Genomic DNA, 22649 nt, shown 5'->3' with positions numbered 1-22649 from the left:
TGTGTGTGTGTGTGTGTGCGCTTATGGTTGATTTTCTTGTTCTTGGTTCTGCATCGACTTGGCTGAACTGAGTCATATCAGAACTATGATAAATGACGAAATAATATATTTTATTTTTGGAATTGGAGCATGTAAATGTTACCTATTCCACCATTTTTTTTGTTAAATAAACGTACATCGGCTTATATTGTAAAAAACAGCTTAAACAATACGCTCATGAACCCAGTCCTCACGTGACTCCACGCACTTCAATAACCGCTCTAGCGTTAAGCGATGTATTGAAATAAGAAAACCATTGATGAAAGAAAATGCTTTGAATTCTCAATTGAATGTCCCCTGTAGGTCAGCGCGCTGCAGTAAATCGGTAAGTATCGCACTACTTCAGGCAGTCATTAGAAACAACGTCGAAAAACGACGGACTTTAGCGGGGATGGGTGGAAGGAAGCTAATGCTAACCAACATGGTGAAGGTAATGTTCTGATGCTGCAACATGTTTTAAAGACAACACGGTGAAGGTCATGTCATGTGAACGAGTGTAGATACCACTACAATGTAGAGTTATCGTGTAATGCTGCAACATGGGTATTCAATATAACAAGGTAAAGGTCGTCTCACGTGAACGAGTGTAGATGCCACTACAATGTAAAGGTAGGGTGTGACTGTAGCAGAGAGCACTTGGACCGCTCTCGGGTCTCGAACCTGCCACTACCGGCATGGGAGTCGAACGCTGTAACCACTGAGCTAAAAGCCCAAAAGGCTCCTAACTCAGCGGCTAGAGCTACTAGGCCGGGCTAGTTGGCAGGCGAACTAAATGCAGCATGGTACACACAGGTCATTTCTCGACGCTTGTAACGTTACCGACATACATAAGTTATGAAAGAACGCAGAAAGAGCAGTTTCTTCAGACTTCCTATAGATCTATCAACATAAGCCCTGGAGTGCACATTAAAAACAAATTTTAATGTCCACACCAATGTTGTTTTTGTATTCTTTCAGCTATCTTGAGAGTCTTTTCTCCTCATTTTCACAACAGTCATGATGAGCCAGGATCAGACGTTGGCCAAGCTGAAGAAGGATGTCCGCTCTCTACTACTCTCTTCCAAGCTGGGTCTGAGTGCAGAGCAGCTGAGGAAGGACTACGTAGACATGCTGGGCCACCGTATGCCCCTGAAGGAGCTGGGCTTCCGGAGCATCCTGGATATGGCCAAAGAGATGCCTGAAGTGGTGTCGTTCATATACTTGGAAGACGGCAGCTTTGTTCTAAAAGGTAAGACCACTCATATATATATATATATATATATATATATATATATATATATATATATATATATATATATATTCAACTTTTAAGCTGTTACACTGATTTAGACATATCTCCTTTTTCTTACTCTTAATAATAATAATATCATCTTATATGATATCCTCTCTTGTCCTTCTCCACACCACTCCTCCACTCACTGTCTTTCATCTCCTATTCTCACCTCTTCTTTCGCTCTTCTTCCACTCCTCTCTTCACTTTTACCGCTCTCCATTTCCTCTCTCGCATCGCATTCTCTCCCTTTATCCTCAACCTCTCCTCTTCCTCTCTCCTCCTCACCACCATTCTTCCCCCTTTACTCCTCTAATGGGCCTCTCTTCTACTCCCTCTCCGCTCCTCTATCTTCACATCCTCCTCCTCCTCCACTCCACCATAGCGGTCTCTGACGAGAGCACTGAAGGCATCAGCCAGCTGGTCTCCAAGCAGCGGCTCACCAAGCCCAAGAACAAGAGGGGGTACCTGAGGTCTTCCCCCATGCGGTACCCCCGCCCCATGGCCCCTATTATACTGCCTCGGTGGGGCCGGGCACCCCCTGCCCTCCCTGCCCAGCTCAGAGCCCAGCTCCGTCAGCTCATCTCCCAGGTACTGCCATCAGACTGTGTAGAGTGCAACAGTGTGCTTCCAGAAGTAAAAATTCAATTTATTTTAGTTTTGATTAAAAGCCATAATGTGGTAACCATCCAAAGTATACTTACCACACGCCGTTATATTGTGTATGAATGGTATATGCTCCTGTAGAAGCCACAAGTTAAATGGGCAACATTTCGTTTTTAGAAAAACTAGTTTTATTTGCAATGTTTAGTTAAGTTTATTAGGATCCCCATTAACCATTACACCAGGCAACAGCTACTCTTCCTGGGGTCCACATTTAACAAGAAAAACATACAATAAATCAACAATACACGAAAACAGGATAAAGAAGAAAATAGAACAGATAACAAAAAAAGAGTACAGAAAAAGTACAATTATAAAATCATAGAGGGAAAAGAAAGACATCATACATAGGTAAATTTGTGAAGTAGCAAGTATGATGTTTCATAGCACCTCTCCAATAACATCAGATAATCTTCACACAATGACCTCCAGGGATGCAAACGGCGGCTGCCGCTTTTTTCACGGCTGTTTGGGTGACTTGTGTGAATCCTGTAGATCCGATGAGTTGTTTTTTTTTGGGGGGGGTCTGGGAGGGTCTGAGGGTCTGATTATAATTTCATCAACAGTAATTCTGTATTGCATCTACCAAATAAGTAAATGCATAGATACAGTCTATGAGAAAACAGTAAATCAGAACGCTGCGCACGCAAAGCCAGTTGTTTCGGCAGGGCGCACGCACCTGTATCTCGTGCTGCAAGGATTTTCACATAGTCTGACCCCGGAGTTTGGCGCCGCGTCTTCATGTCCTTTTGGCAAGAGGTAAGGATATATTTTGGTCAACCATGTTATTTTATATCTGCTAGTCATATTAACATTTAGACCACTTCAATTGTGTAATGTGTAGGTAGTCTAATGTGTCATTACGTCGTAACAACTACGTCAGGTTCATCTGTAGAATACGTTGTGCTAGCTAGCACATTACATTTTGGATGACTAGCACTAGCAGCGAGACATACAGAGACATTTTAATAACCCTGTTTGTTGCGTCTTGTAGTTTAATATTACTCCTGATACACTAGCATATCTTTTACTGTAATATTAAAGTATACCAAACTCTACCCCCTTTCCAATGTTGACCTCGGAAAAGTTATGAGTCGATAGTCTTTAGCTTTTTCACGAATGCAACCAGAAGTGACAAGTGACAAACTGTTATTTTCAAATGGTGCATGGTGGTTGCCATCTAGAAATATTGCCCCTGACTTTGCTTGCTGTTAGCGACGTTTTGTCACTAATAGTCTCACGTTACCATAGGCTATAATGCCGAGGAACTGATGAGTGGGCTTATCTTATCAACAGGCGGCACTGCTTTTTTAAGGATACTAAAATCATTTAATACATTTTAATTGAGTCAAATAGATTGCTGAAGGTGGCGCAGGGCACATTGAGGAAAGGGGGATGAGTGAACTACTTTGCTCTCCGTTATGATACAGAAAGTCTAGGGTGATCAGACGTCTCAGTTTCAGACGTCTGGTCGCGTTATGCTACAGTATGGCTAAAATATTAAACTTAATTTGCAGAATGAGAGAATTTGATGAGAGTGAGGCACTTACTGTGCAACAAGTGGAATAAGGATGTAAAACCAGTTGGAAGTGGCCTTGGCTAAAAGTTGAAACTGCAATTGAGGTCAAGGCAGTCAAACGCAATTTCAAACTATCAGACTTAAAAAAAAAAAAAAAATGAAAAAAAGGGATGTGCTAAATGCACTCTCTGCGTTAAAGAGATAAATTATGGTTCCAGAGGGCTGCATGCCCTGTTGGCACACTGCCAGAGCACAATACACACACAGAAAGTGGCCTCCATCGTATCTACCCAAAGTGTGGCCCAGCTCCTCTGTAAGGACAATCCTTTACCAGCTACCAGCCAGAATCAGGCCTCAGCAGCCGAAAAGATCAGGGAAAGTGTAGTACTCCCGATTCCAATGTGCAATCGGATTGCCAATGGAGAGGTGAGTGTGTGTGTGTGTGTTGAAGACTAGTTAAACAAAATTAACAAGAAGTTTTGTAGAGAAGCAAAGAAGTAGAGAGACAGACACGTCTGAGACATGTTGCAAAACAGAAGAATGCAGCCAGACGCAAGGCCTTGGAGACATTGGCAAGGAAGAAGAAAAAACTGTAGAAAGAGCTTGAAGTGTATATTGGGACTTACAGCAAGTCTACCAAGTTCTGTTTTGAAATAAAAAAATGAAATGAAATTTTCCAAATTAGTGTCAGTGTTCTTTACTTTAAATTCCAAATTACTGTTAGTGTATTTTCATTTTAAGAATTTCAGTTTGCACTTTGTCTGTGTATAGGGTGGGCCGGGGGTGGAAGAGGTTGGTGGAAATGTCATTATTTGATATTTGCTGCGGGGGTGGGCGGGCTTTGAAAATCTCTCTCTTTTTTGACCATAGGTCTGTTTGCATCCCTGGACCTATATTGACAAGTCTAAATAAACTATTGTAAATTATTAAAATGGATTTTGAGCTGTTTTAAAGTGTATTCTAACCTTAATTTCTATGATTGTGTGTGGTAAAGAGTTCCATATTGACATAGCTCTGTACATTTTACGTTTTTATTGCATTAGATTTAGGCATGGGCACTGTAAAACATTCCATTAACACCTGCCTGGTAGAGTAGTTATGTCTATTACTGGTGTAATGAATTCATTTGTACAAACAATTAGGTTTTTTGCTAACACAAATGCTCCTAAAAAACAAAGTAAGACTAGCTAGCAGTCTTTGTTCTACCATGAGCCAAGATAGGCATTTATGCATATGTGAATGCCTCTCATTGAAACCACTACACTACCCATAAATCCTAAAGTGTTACATGACTTAGAAACATTTAACCGCACCCGCGAATGTCAAGTCGTCGATGGCTGCTACGGCTACTGAACTTGATCGCTTACCACAGCAACCATTATTTAGATTAATGGAAAGTTAGAGTTGTGGTAAGAGCTGTAGAGGAAATTAGCTCTACAATGTTGATCTAGAACAGGGTTTCTCAACGGGGGCGGCAGCGCCCCCTGGGGGGCGTTCGTAGAACCTAGGGGGGCGCTGGGAACGAACACGGGGGCGTCACAACTTCGCTTGTGTAGCGGTCATTATTTTGAACTTTTTAAACTTTCATGGTTTTCAAATATTTTCGGTGCAAAAATAGTATAACTGAAATAAATAGCCTATCTTCATATGGGTTTCTAACCCCTCTATCGTCTTATCTACTTTTTACTTTATGCTCAGTGCCGTCATGATCGCCATAGTAACGCCGATGAACAAATCCACCTCATCGCAGCAGCGTGGTGCTTCAGAAACTATTTCGCCCTCTCCTGACTTCCACTGGTTGGTTTGCGGGACATGCAAAGCAAGCGGTGGATGGGGCATTACACTAAGCAACATGAATCTCATCCATATTACATAGTAAGGCAACACAAGACGTGAATAAAGATAACTCCGCTTAGCATGCTAATTGTAAACAATAGAACGTGCGTATTACATGTAGACCACTGCAACGTCGCTCATTACGTCTGCGAACCGATAAACACTTACTTTCATAAGGTACGCACGCCAACCGGCACATACGCATTTAACACTGATGTTACAGGCGCTTAACTTGTATAATAACAAACTACTTTAATTACTATTTGGCCGCAAACTTAAACGTGCTTGCTACTCTCAGAACGAAGCGGATGAAGGCTGCACATGCACAGCGTTGCTAGGCAACGTCACGTAAACAAAGGGAGTCTTTCGTGCACACATTGAACCCAAGTTTGCGGGTTAACAGTTCAATAACCAATAAAAATGTACACAAACACTGATACCTATTTAACTTCAATTGCTCAATAATAAAACCTTTTAATAAAACTCTGAATACACATTTTCTTGTCCAGAAGAAACCAAAACGGCACAGAAGTTTTTTATTCAAGCAATGTAGCACGAGTTGGAGTGGAGTTGGTAATGGATATATAGCCTACCCACGGGTGTCACAATTTAAAAAAAAAAAAAAAAAATTAACTATAATAATGGGGGGGGGGGCGCCAGAGGATCAGGGTAAGGTAAGGGGGGCGTTTGCTCAAAAAAGGTTGAGAAACACTGATCTAGAATATATGATAAAAATAAGTTTTTTATAAAATATGTAACTTGCACCAGCAGTGCTTTTTAGTAATGTGGGTAGTATAAAAGCATAGGAATACATAATGTTGAATCAATACGTAACTTGAATACGAGACTGAATTCACATGTATTAAAAACAAGTAACGTTATTACATGGTGACTGCAGTCAGCAACAAAGGCAGGCAACGTAGGCAAGGCAACTTTATTTATATAGCACTTTTCATACACAAGGCAGACTCAAAGTGCTTCACATTGTCATACCAGTGTTAATTTTGTCACCTACTTTAAATTTAGTCTTAGTCTTGTGCCAAATGTCCTTGTTAGTTTTAGTCATATTTAGTCATTCACATATCTTTTTTTGTTAGTCAAGTTTTAGTCGACTAAAAGTCTTGTCATTTTAGTCTAGTTTTAGTCAAAAGAGAACTCAAAGTATCTTAGTCAAGTTTTAGTCAAAACATTTTAGTCTTTTTTAAAATAACGAGGTTAAATGTCATAATTACCTGACAAAATACACGTTTTTCTGATTTAAGAGACACATTCACAAATGATGAACTTGTTCTGAACTACAAGCCGTGCATCGCACACATTCCACACACGTGAAACACAGCACGCGCACGCTCAGGTGCAGTGACTATATGTGACAACGCATTGCAAGTGAGCGATGGAGGACGTTAAGAAGAAATTGGCATCGGAAGAGTTTAAAACAATCGATCGAATCAAGGAAAGTCTACTGTGTGGAAGTATTATGAAGTTATGATTGTGCTCGCAGTTATCGCACGCTTGTTGCGCTTATCGGTTGACAATTCCAAAATGCCTTGCTTTCGTTTAATAAAGGCGTGCTTTCATGGTACAAACGTAAACGTGTCATTACTAGTGTGAGAAAAAATTGATTTTAACTGTCGGGCTCGGACATATATATCTTGATGCCTGTCGGGCTCAGTTTGGGCTTTGTTAAGCACAACACACACCGCCCGCACACCGCTGCGCTGCACCGGCGGTGTGTGGCCGGCTTTACTTCTGTCGGACGCGGGCCGGGCTCGGACAGGAGAATGCGGCCCGTTCCGCACTCTAGCTGGCAGCAACAGCACGAGCTCATTCTGAATATTTTGGAGGCGTAACAGCTGAATATTCTATCTCATAATGAAAAAGTAGAGACAATTGTAGACGAAAATTTAGAGAGATTTTATCTTAGTTTTTATTTTATGCAAAACATTTTAGTCTTGTCTTTTTTCGTCAACAAGAATGCATGTTAATTTAGTCTTAGTCAGCGTTTTTGGACATTGGTGCAGTCTTGTCATCTTAGTCATGGAAAAAAAGGTTGTTGATGAACATATTTAGTCTCGTCTTGTCTGACGAAATTAACACTGTCATACAATAAAAGAAAATAAAAGATAAGTAAAAGAAAAAAAAAGTAAAATAGATAGAAAATAAAGGCAATTTTAGAAAGTGCAATGTATTTAAGATCAACAGTCTCTGATACCCACGTCGGGACTCCAACCCGACCTAAAGGAACTTGGTCCTTACCCATGTACGTACCACCAACGTACCATGTCGATGAAACATTTAGAATTAATAATAATTCATTTATAACTAAAAACAGTTTTACCCACTCCACAGTACACCCGAGGCAAACCAATTATAACGCCAGACTATCTCTGTAAATGTCTGTGTTGATAGAATAATGTTAGAAATAAAACTACCCTTGCATTGCATTTAGTTTATAATCCCTGTAGTTGGAAGCAGGCTACGGCAGCGGTGGACTGATATTACCTGGAGTGCTCTTCTGTTTACGTTCTGCTGTAGTGAATTGGTTGCTACACCGGAGCAAAGTGAAATTCCACCACTGCTGAGAAAGTAGTCCCTCAAAATGTAATGCGATCATTGCGATACAAGGATAGTTTTATTTCTAACATTATTCTATCAACACAGACATTTACATCGATAGTCTGGCGTTATAACTGTTTTGCCTCGGGTGCACTGGAGTGGTTGTTATTGGCAAGCTAGCAGTTCCCCTCGACTTGCGTTAGCCTAGCACCAGCGATTTCTGCAACTAGAAGGACTGAATGAAACGTGTTGAACGGTCTCCAATGATAAATAACACACTGGCTCACTTGGAAATGAGCCAATTCTGAACTACCCCTTTAATGAAAGCCTTGTATCCTGGCCTATGCTGAATTTTTTTTTTTTGTTATACATACTGCCAATAAAAGTGAATCATAAAAAAATAAATATGAAATGTATTCGTTTTGGTCCGTTTCTGGTTCCAGAGTCCTCTCCGTCTGTCGGAGATGGAGAGAAGGTTCCAGCAGTGCTTCGGTCACCCACTCCGCTACACTGACTACGGCTTCTACTCACTGGGGGACATGCTGGCCCGCGTGCCGGACCTCTCCATCCTGTACACCAGGATGGGCTCCGTTGTCAGCTTCAAACAGCCGGACCAGCCAGGGCCTCAGTCGCCCAGAACAGGATCTGTGAAGCCTGGGGCCATCAGACCCTCTCCCTGCTTGTCCTGTCCTCTAGAACCAAAGACTGGGCCACTACAGCCTGGACACAGCTCAGGTGGGTGTGGCTGTGTTGAGCCTAGGTGGGTGAGGTTCTATAGAGCTGCAGAACTCTATTCTACTATGTGCAAGATGCCCTAACCGTCTCATTAATATCATGTTTTTAGATTCTATGTTCTTTAGTTCTGGATAAGAGCGTTTGCTAAATGGTAAGTATGTTAAGTAGTGTAACAATCTCTTATCATCACAAACTTTAGCACCGTCACAGTATAGTCCGAGCCAGAGGACTACTTCTGTTACCCAGAATTCCCCGGTGCCTTCCTGTGAAAGTGGGGATCCAATCGGTAACAGGTCAGAGCGGGTCCCAGATGACGGACCCCCACTACAACCACCAGGCCCAGAGCCTCAACAACCCCACCAAGATGGACAGCTCTTGGAGAAGTTCATGTTTAAGGTGTGTTTTGTCATTCATTCATTCATTCATCCTAGTCACAGCTCACTCTTTGAGTCGAGTACTGTCTGTTGATGAAATAGTAAATTAATGTTCCCACAATGTTCCACACGTGATTCACACGCCGAGTATTCTGTCAATATTCGGTCCCCACCTGCCTTGCGTCCTCTTGCCAGCTGGAGGCGGAGCTTCGTCAGAAGATTCTTGAGGACGGCGACGCAGGTTCCGTGAGCCCGGAGCTGAAGGACAAGCTACAGAAGGTCTGGTTCCCGACCCTCTCGGAGACCAGTCTCCTATATGTTGGAAGTGTTTCCATGACAACCTTCATGCATCCTTCCCAAATTAGTTGAAAGTCAAGAGGTTAGCCCAGCTAGCATAGTTGCTAGGATGCTAATGAACAAGATATGAAGAAATCTGACCTAGCATAGGAAGCACAGGAAACGGGGCAGGATAGTATAGTGAGGTTTTCGCCTAAAGGTTCTGGGTTCGATCCCCATATGTCCGAAGTCTACCTGTAGGTATCCTTTAGCAAAATGACTTAGTTTGTTGAAGCTTATGAAATTTAAGTATGTTTGTCTCTTAATTGACTGGACCAGTATAAAAGATGAGTTAAAACATCTTTCCTAAAGCGATGGACATTACATATGAGATATACAGATAGAATCACCATTACATTACAAGTAATTTGTACCAAATGCAATTGCGATATTAAATAAGACCTGATGAATGGGTGTATGGGGTGTATGTGATATGTGTGTGCATGTGATGTGCTATATAAATGTAACTGAGGTAAGACCGAAGGCACATTTCGGAGCCGGGCTAAAGTCGTATTCCTTTCAACTCTATAACAAAAAGCCACAAAAAGTTTTACTGCCACTAGGCAGTAAAACTGATGTACTTTCCTGGTCTGGACCGGTCCCCCAGCAGTCTGATATGAGTTACACTCTGCAGGTGGTTGGACACCACAGCCAGGGGCTGTCCGTCCACGACCTGCCGACTCACTACAAGGTAGGCTGCACTCCTACACCCCTCTGGTATCATCTGATACATGCTGCTGATATGTTGTGGTTATTTGTGGGGGTTATTGAGGGTTTCCTTTGAAAATTGATTAACAGTAGAACCATTGTATGCTACCGTTTACCTTTTACCTTTTTTTTTTTGTAGAAAATAATAGTAGTTGGCATTTAATATTATTGAACATCCATATTCTTATTGATATCATGACTGTACCTTTCTCTTTGATGTGATCCTATGGTTCTGGGTCTACTGGTGGTTCTACTGGTGGGTCTACTGGTGGTTGTACTGGTGGTTCTACTGGTGGTTCTACTGGTGGTTCTACTGGTGGGTCTACTGGTGGTTCTACTGGTAGTTCTACTGGTGGATCTACTGGTGGTTCTACTGGTGGATCTACTGGTGGATCTACTGGTGGTTCTACTGGTAGTTCTACTGGTGGATCTACTGGTGGTTCTACTGGTGGGTCTACTGGTGGTTCTACTGGTGGTTGTACTGGTGGATCTACTGGTGGATCTACTGGTGGGTCTACTGGTGGTTGTACTGGTGGGTCTACTGGTGGTTCTACTGGTGGTTGTACTGGTGGTTGTGGTGTCCAGAGGGTGTTTGGTGAGGAGCTTCCAGTGCTGCAGAGTGGGTTCCTCAGCGTCACACAGCTGGTGGCGGCACTGAGTGACATCTTCCTCCTGGAGCCAGCAGGGGGCACCAAGGACCCCCACTGGATAGTCAAGAGCAACACACACACTGAGTCGGGTCAGAACATGTCTGTTTACCTGCCATCTCTCTCATGTTTAACTCTTATGTCGTCCTGTCTGTCTCTCTGCCTGTCTCTTCTTGTCTCTCTCTCGCTCTGTCTGTCTCTTTCACTGACTCTCTCCTTACCTCCCTCCCAATCTCGCTCTCTCTCGCTCTCTCTGGCTCTCTCTGGGTCACTCTCTCTCTCTCTGGCTCTCTCTGGCTCTCTCTGGGTCACTCTCTCTCTCTCTGGCTCTCTCTGGCTCTCTCTGGCTCTCTCTGGCTCTCTCTGGCTGTCTCTGGCTGTCTCTGACTGTCTCTGGCTGTCTCTGGCTGTCTCTGGCTGTCTCTGGCTGTCTCTGGCTGTCTCTGGCTGTCTCTCGCTCTCTCTGGCTGTCTCTCGCTGTCTCTCTCTGGCTCTCTCTGGCTCTCTCTGGCTGTCTCTGGCTCTCTCTGGCTCTCTCTCTGGCTCTCTCTCTGGCTCTCTCTCTGGCTCTCTCTGGCTGTCTCTGGCTCTCTCTGGCTCTCTCTCTGGCTCTCTCTCTGGCTCTCTCTCTGGCTCTCTCTCTGGCTGTCTCTGGCTCTCTCTGGCTGTCTCTGGCTGTCTCTGACTGTCTCTGGCTGTCTCTGGCTGTCTCTGGCTGTCTCTGGCTGTCTCTCGCTCTCTCTGGCTGTCTCTCGCTGTCTCTCTCTGGCTCTCTCTGGCTCTCTCTGGCTGTCTCTGGCTCTCTCTGGCTCTCTCTCTGGCTCTCTCTCTGGCTCTCTCTCTGGCTCTCTCTCTGGCTCTCTCTCTGGCTCTCTCTCTGGCTCTCTCTCTGGCTGTCTCTGGCTCTCTCTGGCTCTCTCTGGCTGTCTCTGACTGTCTCTGGCTGTCTCTGGCTCTCTCTGGCTCACTCTCGCTCACTCTCGCTCTCTCTGGCTGTCTCTCGCTCTCTCTGGCTGTCTCTTGCTCTCTCTCGCTCTCTCTGACTGTCTCTCGCTCTCTCTGGCTCTCTCTGGCTCTCTCTGGCTGGCTCTCTTGCTGTCTCTCGCGCTCTCTTGCTGTCTCTTGCTGTCTCTGGCTCTCTCTGGCTGTCTCTCGCTCTCTCTGGCTCTCCTCCTATCTGCCACACTGCCACTGTTATCTATGTGAAGTGTTAGCTCAGGTTATGTATTTTGTCTGTTGGCCCAATGTTAGCCAGCAGCTCAGAGTGTATATCTCTGTATGCTCCAGCAGAGTGTGGGGGAGAGGAGGGGAGACGGAGGGTAGGCTGTCTGTACCAGAGCATCAGGCGCTCCCTCTGGGAGCAGCATGAAGATAAGGAGGAGGAGGAGGAGGAGGGGGAGGAGGAAGAGGACCAGCCTGATCCCACCACCTGCCTCACCCCCTCTCTTAACCAGCAGGTAAACCCTAGTCTGACGGGCATTGCTGCTACCGCTTTAGCTCCCTCACTTGCCATTCGTCCATCGAGCTGCCTGTTCCGCCCTCGAGTGGTGTCTAGTCCAATCCGCTCATGCAACCCCTGACTTGGGATTGGCCTAAACTGTGAGGGTCTTCTCCAGGCTCTCTTGTTCAACAAAGGTACAATGGCTAGGTGAATCCCAACTGTGAGTGCAAAGTGAAGCTTTCCAAGCAGACTATATTCCAATATTTAGTATTCTGTGTAATTCTTTCTGTTTGGCTACCCTATTTTGTATTTAACATTTACCTCTTCTCCCCAAATGTCCTGTCATTTACTGTGACATCCACCTGACCTGAAAGAATCAATAATCTTATGTTAAAGGACAATTCCGGTATTTTGAACATTGAGCCCCCTTTCTGGTTTGTCTAGGATGAATTGTGAGTGGGTGGTTGACACCGAAATTTTGACTATTGGTCCTGTCTCGAGTATTTGGCTCATTTAGAATCGCCCCTGCCTGCTTCAGAATGGCTGGCTACGGGCAAACCTGTCCATAAAACAACCCTAAACATTAATTTTCAGAAATGTGCAACTCAACGAGTGGTTAGTGGTGTTCGTTGATGTTCCAAATCAAGTATCGTAGCGAAATTCAGTTTGTTGTGTTTTTTGTAAATCCATTGATTTCTGTTGGAAAACTCATTGCTTGTTGACCGGAAACGGAAAGGGGGGCTGTTTATGTTTGATTGTAGTCTTTTCACTCGGTTCTCTGTCTCAACAGTAGGGCTAGAACCGAGCGAAAAGACTACAACCAGCCCCCTTTCCGTTTCCGGTCAACAAGCAATCAGTACGTTTACATGCACAGCTTAATCCGATTAAAGCCATAGTTCGACTATGCTCCTCAATTGGACAACTGCAATTGAGTATACATGGCGAAAATCGAGAAAATCGATTCATTGGCCGAAGCATGTCATACCCAGTACGATAGGTAGCGCTGTACCCATTTAACCTAGTGGTAATAGAGCCACCGGCTGACCTCTTTGCGTCACCAGCAACAACAAACGAGGCAAACGCGGCATTCGAGAAAGATGTTTTCAGTAGACAGCTGTCGGTTCACTTCGGGTCCATATCATTTCTCTGACGCTGCATTGTTCAGACCTCTCGGTCGTATGTGGACTTCTCCGCTGGCAGAGCCTGCTCCTCCATCTGGACTCCTCCGGCAGCGGAGCAGTCGGAGGAGTCCAGATGGAGGAGCTGGCTCCGCTGCCGGAGGAGTCCAGATGGAGGAGCTGGCTCCACTGCCGGAGGAGTCCAGATGGAGGAGCTGGCTCCGCTGTCGGAGGAGTCCAGATGGAGGAGCTGGCTCCGCTGTCGGAGGAGTCCAGATGGAGGAGCTGGCTCCGCTGTCGGAGGAGTCCAGATGGAGGAGCTGGCTCCGCTGTCGGAGGAGTCCAGATGGAGGAGCTGGCTCCGCTGTCGGAGGAGTCCAGATGGAGGAGCTGGCTCCACTGCCGGAGGAGTCCAGATGGAGGAGCTGGCTCTGCCGACGGAGGAGTCTGCATACGACCGAGAGCAACGTTGCAACATTTAAAAAACACGTACTTTTAATTCAGCCTTGGGTGAAGTCGAAGCGTGGTGTGTACTGCATGATGCATACTTGATGATGATGATACACTTCTTATAGGGGGTAACTACATTGGCTTCCTCCATCTTCTGCACCACCTTTTAAAATAAATCGCCGTTTCATGTTTTCCGACAGTGACAACCATAAACATATAAATAAATAAATGAATATTTATAAAGAAATAACAATTATGTATTTGTCTATGGCGACACCATGACAACAACACGACTACTGTCTCCTTCTACTTCCGGCTCAGGGCCCCCGGAAAAGATCTCGAGCATGCACAGAACTCAAAATCCAATTCCAATTCTATTGACCGTGTACATGCACGCTTAATGCGACTATCAATCGAATAATCTAGGGGTCTTAATCCGACTATGAGAAACCCAATTCTATTTCGATTTTAGTTAGACTAAGGTGTATACATGCATCTTAATAATCCAATCATTGTTGGACTAACCCAATAATCAGATTTTCTTCAGTGTCATGTAAAAGCACTGAATGAGTCTTCCAACAGAAATCAATGGATTTACAAAATGCCAAATAAAACACGACAGAAACTGTATGTCGCGCAATACTTGATTTGGAACATCAACGGACACCACTAACCACTCGGTGAGTTGCACATTTCTGAAAACTAACGTTTAGGGTTGTTTTATGGACAGGTTTGTGAATGCCCGTCGCCAGCCATTCTGAAGCAGGCTGGGTGATTCTAAATGAGCCAAATACCAGAGACAGGACCAATAGTCAAAATTTTGTTGTCAACCACTCTATTTCATACTAGACAAACCAGAAAGGGGGCTCAATGTTCAAAATATCGGAATTGTCCTTTAACTGTAAGTGTTTATCACCAGATGTCCAGTAGGTTGAGGTTATGATTATGCACTACAAAAACACACCCTTGTGATAATTAATACATAAAGCATAGCAATGGTAATTAAATGGATATAAAATATAATCTCTTTGTTTTACATTGCCCATCTTGGTGTGTCTTCCCCTGTCTCCCTGGCTGTCTCTCTTTGATTTGGTGCCCATCTCACTGTCTCCACCCCCTGTCTGGCCTGTAGCTAGTGGAGCTGTACCCAGCGGCCCAGGTGTGGTCTGTTTCCATGGTCCCTCTGGACGTGGTGCGGGGACAGCGTTTGAGGCCTCCCACCCGGCGCTGGCCCAGGGCCCTGGCGGCCGTGCTGGTAGAGCAGCTGGAGTCCCCCGGCAGCTTCCACGTGCGTTTCAGCGAGAGCCAGGAGGCCCGCTCCCTGGAGGAAATGATGATGGAGATGAGGTGCTGCATGGGGGTCCACAGCTGGGGGCTAGGAGATGGCTACAACGCGGATTAAATAGGACTAGCAGAGGTTTAAAATAGGATTTAAGTAGGCCTAAAAATGGGTCCTAATGGGGCTATCTAGGGTTCAAGGGTTGAAAAGGGTTAAAAAGGATTTGTAAAAGGCTAGCGGAGGGTTAAAACCGGATTTAAATGGGACTAGCAGAGCTAAAACAAGGATACAGGGATATATGGGTGAACGGGGTGGAAAAGAGGTGTCTGTTGTAAAGGTATTTTAGTTACTTTGGAAAGATCTTTTATAGTCCATTAACCATTGAATGATGTTTAATGTTTCTTATTGAAGCTATTTAAACACTAACACTGTGCTAAATGAGATCCAATGTACTATTGTTCTCACACTGTCTTATCCGTCTCTCCTTATGCCGCTTTTCCACTGACAGTACCAGCTCAACTCGCCACGACTTGGTTTGGTTCCAGGCACGTCGCGTTTCCGTCTAAAAAAGTACCTCTTCAACGAGGGCGGGTCATAGAAAAGAACGGGGCGGGTCGTCATTAGGGTTTAATCCCGGGAGACCTGATCAAGACTCGAGCCCCGGGAGAGGAACGACACAAAAACGAAACAGCGAAACGCTGATCCGTATCCCCCTCGGGAGCGGGTCCGTGGACTCCAGCCACGCTGGACACACACAACCACGCCGGACACACACAACCACGCGCAGCCTAACTAGCCCCGGGAAGGGAGAGACACACAGGGCGAAACGCTGATCTGTGTCCCCCTCGGGAACGCGTCCGTAGAGTCCAGCCACGCCGGACACAACTTAACTTGGAGTGATTATTCCCGTTTACAGCCGCTGGCCAATCAGTGGCCAGCAGCCTGTTTACGTCACTCAAAAGTACCAGCTCAGCTCACTTGGAACCTCGACGGAGGTGCTACTAAAAAAGTACTTTTTTTGGCGATGGAAACGCAAAAAAAGGCGGGGCGAGTTGAGCTGGTACTGTCGGTGGAAAAGGGACATTAGTCACACTCATGTATGCACGTGGGCGCTTAGCCTTTGCTGTGCTTAACCTTTCCCATGTTTAACCTTTCTGTTTGTCTCCCTCTCCAGGGGCTGCTACAACTGCCCTTGGGTCGCAGCACGCTACCGGCTGCCAGAGCGCTACCTGCGGCCAGGGCAGGTCTGCTGTGCGGCCCCCCGGGACCTGTGGTTCTACCGCGTGGTGGTCCAGCGTGTGCTCAGCCCGGACCAGGTGGAGGTCTACTACGTGGACTTCGGAGACCTGAACCTGGTCTCGGTGGACAAGCTCATGTTCCTCAAGTAGGTAGAGATCACAGATATATAGTCCACAAAACTAGTTTTAATGATTGACGTCATGTTAGGTTTTGTATCCCTCACAGGATTGATGAAGTATTCTTCTTTGGATATTGTAGTCTCAAACAAATAGCAAACCTGACCTGATCAATGGAATTCAGTGCATTCATACGATGCTTGTTTTGTTCACTAAACCTAAATTCCTAAATCTAGGGAAAGTAAAGTATTCCTTTATACAATTACTACAACATGGGACCCATTTGTTTGAGGTCATTAATCCCATACAGGTTAGTGTGTTGTAACGTCTAGTTTAGGGGTTTCTTCTGTTTTCCGAGGGCTGAGTTTCACTGTGAAGTAAACGGAACCCAGACTGTTTCAGTGTGGTGTGAACACAAGGGAAGTGGTTTCAAATGAGTCTGGTTTCTCAATAGGAAGTTTTTTTTATGTCATCCTGTTACTCCAGATCCTGTTACTCTCAACTTCCTGCTCAGGCTGTCCCCGCAATGCTCACGGGAGTCCAACCCATCTCTGTAAGTGTGTGTGTGTGTGTGTGTGTGTGTGTGTGTGTGTGTGTGTGTGTGTGTGTGTGTGTGTGTGTGTGTGTGTGTGTGTGTGTGTGTGTGTGCACGTGATGTTTTGTGTTGAGGACCACAATGGAAATAAGTCCTGGACTGGTTTTTATCCTCAATTGTATTTGAGGTCTTTTCATTTGTGTAAGGTTTGATACAATTTAATAAATCTAAGCAAAATCCAATTGTTTAATAAAAATAAAATAATTAAAACTGCTGTACCGAAAAACATACCGAACCGTGACTTAAAAACCGAGGTACCTACCGAATCGTGACTTTTGTGTATCGTTACACCCCTAGTAAACACAAAAATGTAAACTCGTATATCAAATCCGGACGACGGCAATCTGACTAGGAATCCTTGTTTCCTATTATGTCTGTTACAATATGATGAATAATCTAAAGTTGTTCAAAGTCTTTGGCATGGTTAAACAATGTGTAATTTTTCTATTGTTCAAATTTAAAGGACAACTCTCCTTTTTATAAATTGGTAAACGTACAGAAAAACAACTGTCAAGCTACAAAAGTGACAACCCAACACATTTGTTTATGTAAACTTTATTATTAAATCAAACAAAAACAGAAAAGCTTCAAAACTGAGGTGACATAATCTACCAGTACTCTAACCATAGTTGCTAACTTCCTTAGCAACCTACCTCTTAAGGTGTGTTCACACCGCACTTCGCCCCGCGACACGTTTCAATGCAAAGTGAACGTGGAGACGCGAATCGGGCGAATTTTTTAGTCGCCGATTTGCGCGACAAGATTTGATTGACGGCGCGACATTTTTCCACGTGAACTGCGAGCGCATTCACGTGGATTCGCGCCGCGACAAATTCGCTGAAGTTGAAATATTTCAACTTCTTCGCGGCATTCGCGTTGAAACAGCCAATCAGCGTTCACTCCCTGTGGGTAACGTGGGTGAAGTAACGTAAAACAGCCAATCAGCGTTCACTCCCTGGGTGACGTCACGTAACAGCCAATCAGTTCACTCCCTGGGTGAAGTAACGTAAAACAGCCAATCACCGTTCAACCGTTCAGTGAACCGCAGCTTGGAGGAGAAAGTGATTGTTGCCGTTTGCGACTCCCGCTCTATATCTACATATAATATATAAATATCTATATCATATAATATATACGATATATATAATATCACGGCACAAAGCGGTGTGCGCCTCCGGATTATATTATTAACCCATAAACGACATGCTCTCCCTCTTCCACAACAGGTACAGACACACATCTCGGCCATGGTTGATGAGAATGAATTGGCATGAATGACCGTTGGCAGGCAAAAAAAAATTTGCCCCGGGAATGCACACAAAAATGCACAGCGACAGATTATGATTTGTCGCGCGGCAACATTCGCCTATTCGCGCGAATAGGCGAAATGGGACAAAGTGCGGTGTGAACACACAGTTAGGAACTCAACAGTTAATAGGAAAGTTTCCCAAAACCATTTCACCTACATAGGAAGCTCTGAAGTTATTTAACTCCATTACTCACACAGTGAAAAGGCAAATTATTTACAACAGCTCCAGGGCTGTTGTAGGTCCATATTATGTCACCTGGATATTCATGGTCACATGACTGATTTCAGTGTTCCTCGTCTTTTTTTGCGATTGCAATCCCAAGGTGGATCATTATCACCACCAACTGTCGGGGGAGTGGATCATCAAATCTCTGACGATAGAGCCTACATGTAAAGACTACCACAAAATAAGGCTCAAAATTGTGTTCTTAAATGCTTTAACTATGTTCACTATGTTCACTATGTGTTAGCTGATGATAAACATCTGTTCACTATGTGTTAGCTGATGATAAACATCTGTTCACTGTGTATTAGCTGATGATAAACATCTGTTCACTATGTGTTAGCTGATGATAAACATCTGTTCACTATGTGTTAGCTGATTGTATGCAGCTATTCAACGAAGAGGTCAGCTACGTATTGCTATGTTAACTGGAAATTTTTGGGAAACACTCGTCCTTCGACTGCTGCATAGTACAACTGGGCTCTGCGTGATTGGTGGCTTTCTGGTGACCTGTGTGTATGTGTGTGTGGTCTGCTCCCCCTGCAGGGTGACTGGAGTGCTGCGGCCACTGCCTCCTTCCAGAGCCTGTGCAGCGACCGCACGCTGGTGGCCGTCCTCCATGGTTACCACGGTGACACGCTGCAGCTCTTGCTGTGTGACACACACACGGAGGACGACCGCTACGTACACACCATCTTGCTGGAGCAGGGCCACGCCCGGCCCTGCGTCCCCCCCTGCAACCCTGTCAGTTCACACACCAGCCACCCTGTCAGTTCTGTTCACACGCAAGTACATAGCACATACATACTAAAAAAACATCCTGCCCTGCTGGTACTCACCGAAAGAAAACTAAACGAACGAGGTGTGCGAGATCGCATATTGGCGAGGTGGGTTTTGGTCAGATAGCGCAGCAGGTGCTTTGTGATTTACATTGTTGTTTTCAGTTGGTATATCAAAAGCAACGTGATCACAAGGAGAGGATGACTTGGATAGTGCATTTATTGCAAAAATTAATTCTGAACTATGCAAAACATAAAGCTTTCTCTATAATCCCATTTGAATTTCATTCCTTGTTTTTAATATTCCAATTATATTCACATAAAATAAAGAAAATTGGCCTGTAAAATTAGAGAGGGAAAACTGATGCATAAAAACAACCATCCAGAGCATACACACACATATAGTACATGCATAGCAGTACATGTTTATGATAACTCTTGAAACTCATGAAATTTACAAATGTATTTAAATATCTAAGAAAAACTAATAAGTACTAGCCGTATGTTGGTCCTTCTATCGTCTTTATCTCTGCGTGTGTTTCAGGGGGCTGTCCGGGACTGCCTGAAGACTCTCTACCTGGGAGAGGGGCTGATTAACCTAGAGGACGAAGAAGAGAAGACCACACCAATAAAGACACTCATAACTCCCCAACCAATCACAGGACAGCATTGTCAGTATTTGGTAAGCCTGTCATAATAATTACATTATCGACTTATTGTACGCTATATGGATAAGACCTCGATATTGTTTACCAACCTTGATATTGCCCATTGCATTTACACCCATGTTTGTTTACACAAAGATCCTCACATTTAACGTGATTGTTAGTTGCGCTTTTTTCTCAGGTCAATAAAATACAAAAACATGAAATAAAAAAAGTGGTGTTATCTTGACACAATACGAGTGCCTTTGCACTAATTCAAAAAAGGGACTGTTAGCAAAGTGAGAGAAAATGCTATAATGTGTCATGCTATCTCACATCATGCCTGATGAACCATAAAGTCTACACGCAAGTTGAAAAATATTTAGCAGCCACGATGCAAATATGTGGCATAAATCTTAAAAGGGACACTTCACCCATTTGCATTAAGCTTTGAATCCTTAGAAACCCAGTCATATTTGTGAATGGTCCTGCACCATTCCCTCATTTTCCCCTGAGACGGGAGAGCTCCGTATCTACCTCTAACACTTCTGCTTTAAATGACGCAAAATTACGATTTTTGCGTCATTTAAAGCAGGAAGTGTAAGGGGGGGGGCTCTAAAAAACTAGCAGCACTAGTTCCAGTGGGTTGGTCTTAGGGGTGTATGGTATAAACCAGTGGTTCTCAAAGTGGGGTCCCTGGCGCATTGCCAGGGGGTTTGTGTAGAGTTTGCTACAAAAGTTTGCTACACTTAAGCTATGATTCATGATATACCTACATACCTACATACCTATATACCTACTAAAACAATTGCCTCTCAATGCATTGAGTTTATCTGTGCAATGTTATATTGTCTGTTACATCAATGTTTTTTGCACTGAATGTTGTCAATGTCTTTCATTGTTATTTGGTAATTTGATGAATTACCAAATGTCCCAAATCTATTTGCATGTATGTGGCCTTGGTTTGGTATTGGTACACACATTTCATAACAATATATACAGACTTTTTATTTTTTTTAATGTAAGTAATGCCAAAATGCAATAAAATTATTATACAGGTAGGCATGTCCACCTAGATGTGTGCTGGATAGATGAGCAACATTTGCTACAGTCCACTGGGTAGGCTGGTAGACTGATCTATCCAGCACAGGTGGACACGACCACTTGTGATGTCAGAAGCGGCATATTTTCAAAACGGCTTTGTAACGGCTAATCACACTCACACCTGGTGGTATAATATGTCCCCTTTAAAACTATTGTGGTTTTGAGAACCCCTGATATAAACAGTATAGAGAGTACACCGGTGTGAATTTGCGCTACGGTATGGATTTTGACGTTACCGCGTGACCGGTGTGACCAGTAGTTCACACGAGCGCTAAAGAAGCAATGACATAATACCAGAGACGCAGTCGTTTATTCATAATACCATCCGGAGGCACACACAGCTGTTGGCCGTGTTCTATAAGATATTCTAGAACACTCTGGGAGCTCCGGCGGGAGACCTGGAGCTCTATATCGAAATAATATAATGTAATATATAGACAGCTATAATATAATATATATAATATCACGGCCAAAAGCTGTCTGTGCCTGGATGATATTATGAATAAATGACTGCGTCGGGTTCTCCGACGTCTCTGGTTCTTCCACATCAATCTGAAGTCGAGGTTTAATCTAGACTTAGAGAGTCAAAGCCAAAGTAGCTTTCCCTAATTCCATCTCCACCATGGCCGAGAATCAATACACAGGTCTTATTTTGCAAACCCTCCCGTACCCATGAATTACATTCCGCACCCGACCAGACCCGCTATAAATTGATATAGACGCCCAACCTGCAACTGAAGGAAATTAGACACATTAGATGGAACGCAGGGGAATTACACTACCTGGTGTTTGTGAAAGAACATCATCCACTGTGGACGGTTTTAGTTGACTCCTCCGCTGAATAACATATCCAACACCAGAGTTTCGCTCGCCATCGCAAAACCCGCAACCGACCCGCGCTGTTCAGGCGTCTGACCCGACCCGCACCCGTGTCCGACACAGTACATAATTTTTCACCCATTTCATCCAAATTGTGCGGGTCACGCAGAACTCTGGCCGAGATAACCTCCACTACGAGTCTTTAGTTGTTGTGGAAGTACCAGAGACGTCCGAGAACCCAACGCAGTCTTTAATTCATAATATCATCCGAAGATGCACACAGCTTTTGGCCATGATATTATTATATATTATATTATATTATATACATACCTATATATTATTCAGTGGCGATTTCTCTAAGACTGCAAGGGACCCTGAAATTTCAAAAATGAATTGGTCAAATATATACTGTTGTGTTAACATTTCATTGACTAAAAATGCGTTAGAACACGTCCACCTCGAAGACGAGTTAGTTCAGAATCAGCTGCTTATCGCAGGTCGACTGACTGGATTTCCTTCTCATACATTCCCGTAGCGTCACAGTGTATTTGCCTGTGGAAGCTCAGCGTCCATCGACTTCAATGGGGCTGCATAGAACAGCTTTTTTTAGTGAGTCGAAAGTTGACGGTCATTGGATAATGCTGCGATTATGTCCATCCCACGGACGCTCAGCGTCTCTGGGGATTAATGGAGGAGTGGGCTGGCCTGGACACTGGGCTTCTGCGTGATGATTGGAGGGTCTGCGAAAGACTGACCTGTGTGATTTCTTGGTGTTCCTTAAAGACATGGAGTTGGACAGTGCAATGCCTCAGCTTTACAAACTGTTGTCATTAGTGGCAACAATTGGAGC

At 44.2% G+C, this 22649-nt stretch overlaps 1 protein-coding gene across 1 annotated transcript in view; it reads left to right on the top strand.

Annotated features, from left to right (window-relative positions):
• Positions 1–1035: 1035 nt before the first annotated feature.
• The window catches only part of tdrd5 (tudor domain containing 5), a gene marked incomplete at both ends in the record, with an annotated part of 40930 nt that continues 19316 nt past the window's right edge, over positions 1036–22649 (top strand). The window contains 13 exons of the mRNA XM_084473310.1: positions 1036–1267; positions 1695–1900; positions 8327–8618; positions 8818–9014; positions 9188–9271; positions 9963–10019; positions 10622–10775; positions 11971–12140; positions 14825–15039; positions 16146–16355; positions 16813–16879; positions 19000–19197; positions 19777–19914. Coding sequence (XP_084329436.1) covers positions 1036–1267; positions 1695–1900; positions 8327–8618; positions 8818–9014; positions 9188–9271; positions 9963–10019; positions 10622–10775; positions 11971–12140; positions 14825–15039; positions 16146–16355; positions 16813–16879; positions 19000–19197; positions 19777–19914 — 2220 coding nt within the window. The remainder of the gene's footprint in view (positions 1268–1694; positions 1901–8326; positions 8619–8817; positions 9015–9187; positions 9272–9962; positions 10020–10621; positions 10776–11970; positions 12141–14824; positions 15040–16145; positions 16356–16812; positions 16880–18999; positions 19198–19776; positions 19915–22649) is intronic.

The sequence above is a fragment of the Micromesistius poutassou genome (assembly GCF_964030765.1).
Source record: "Micromesistius poutassou genome assembly, chromosome: 9".
Classification (NCBI taxonomy): domain Eukaryota; kingdom Metazoa; phylum Chordata; class Actinopteri; order Gadiformes; family Gadidae; genus Micromesistius; species Micromesistius poutassou.
This window is presented reverse-complemented; position numbering and strand designations above follow the sequence as displayed.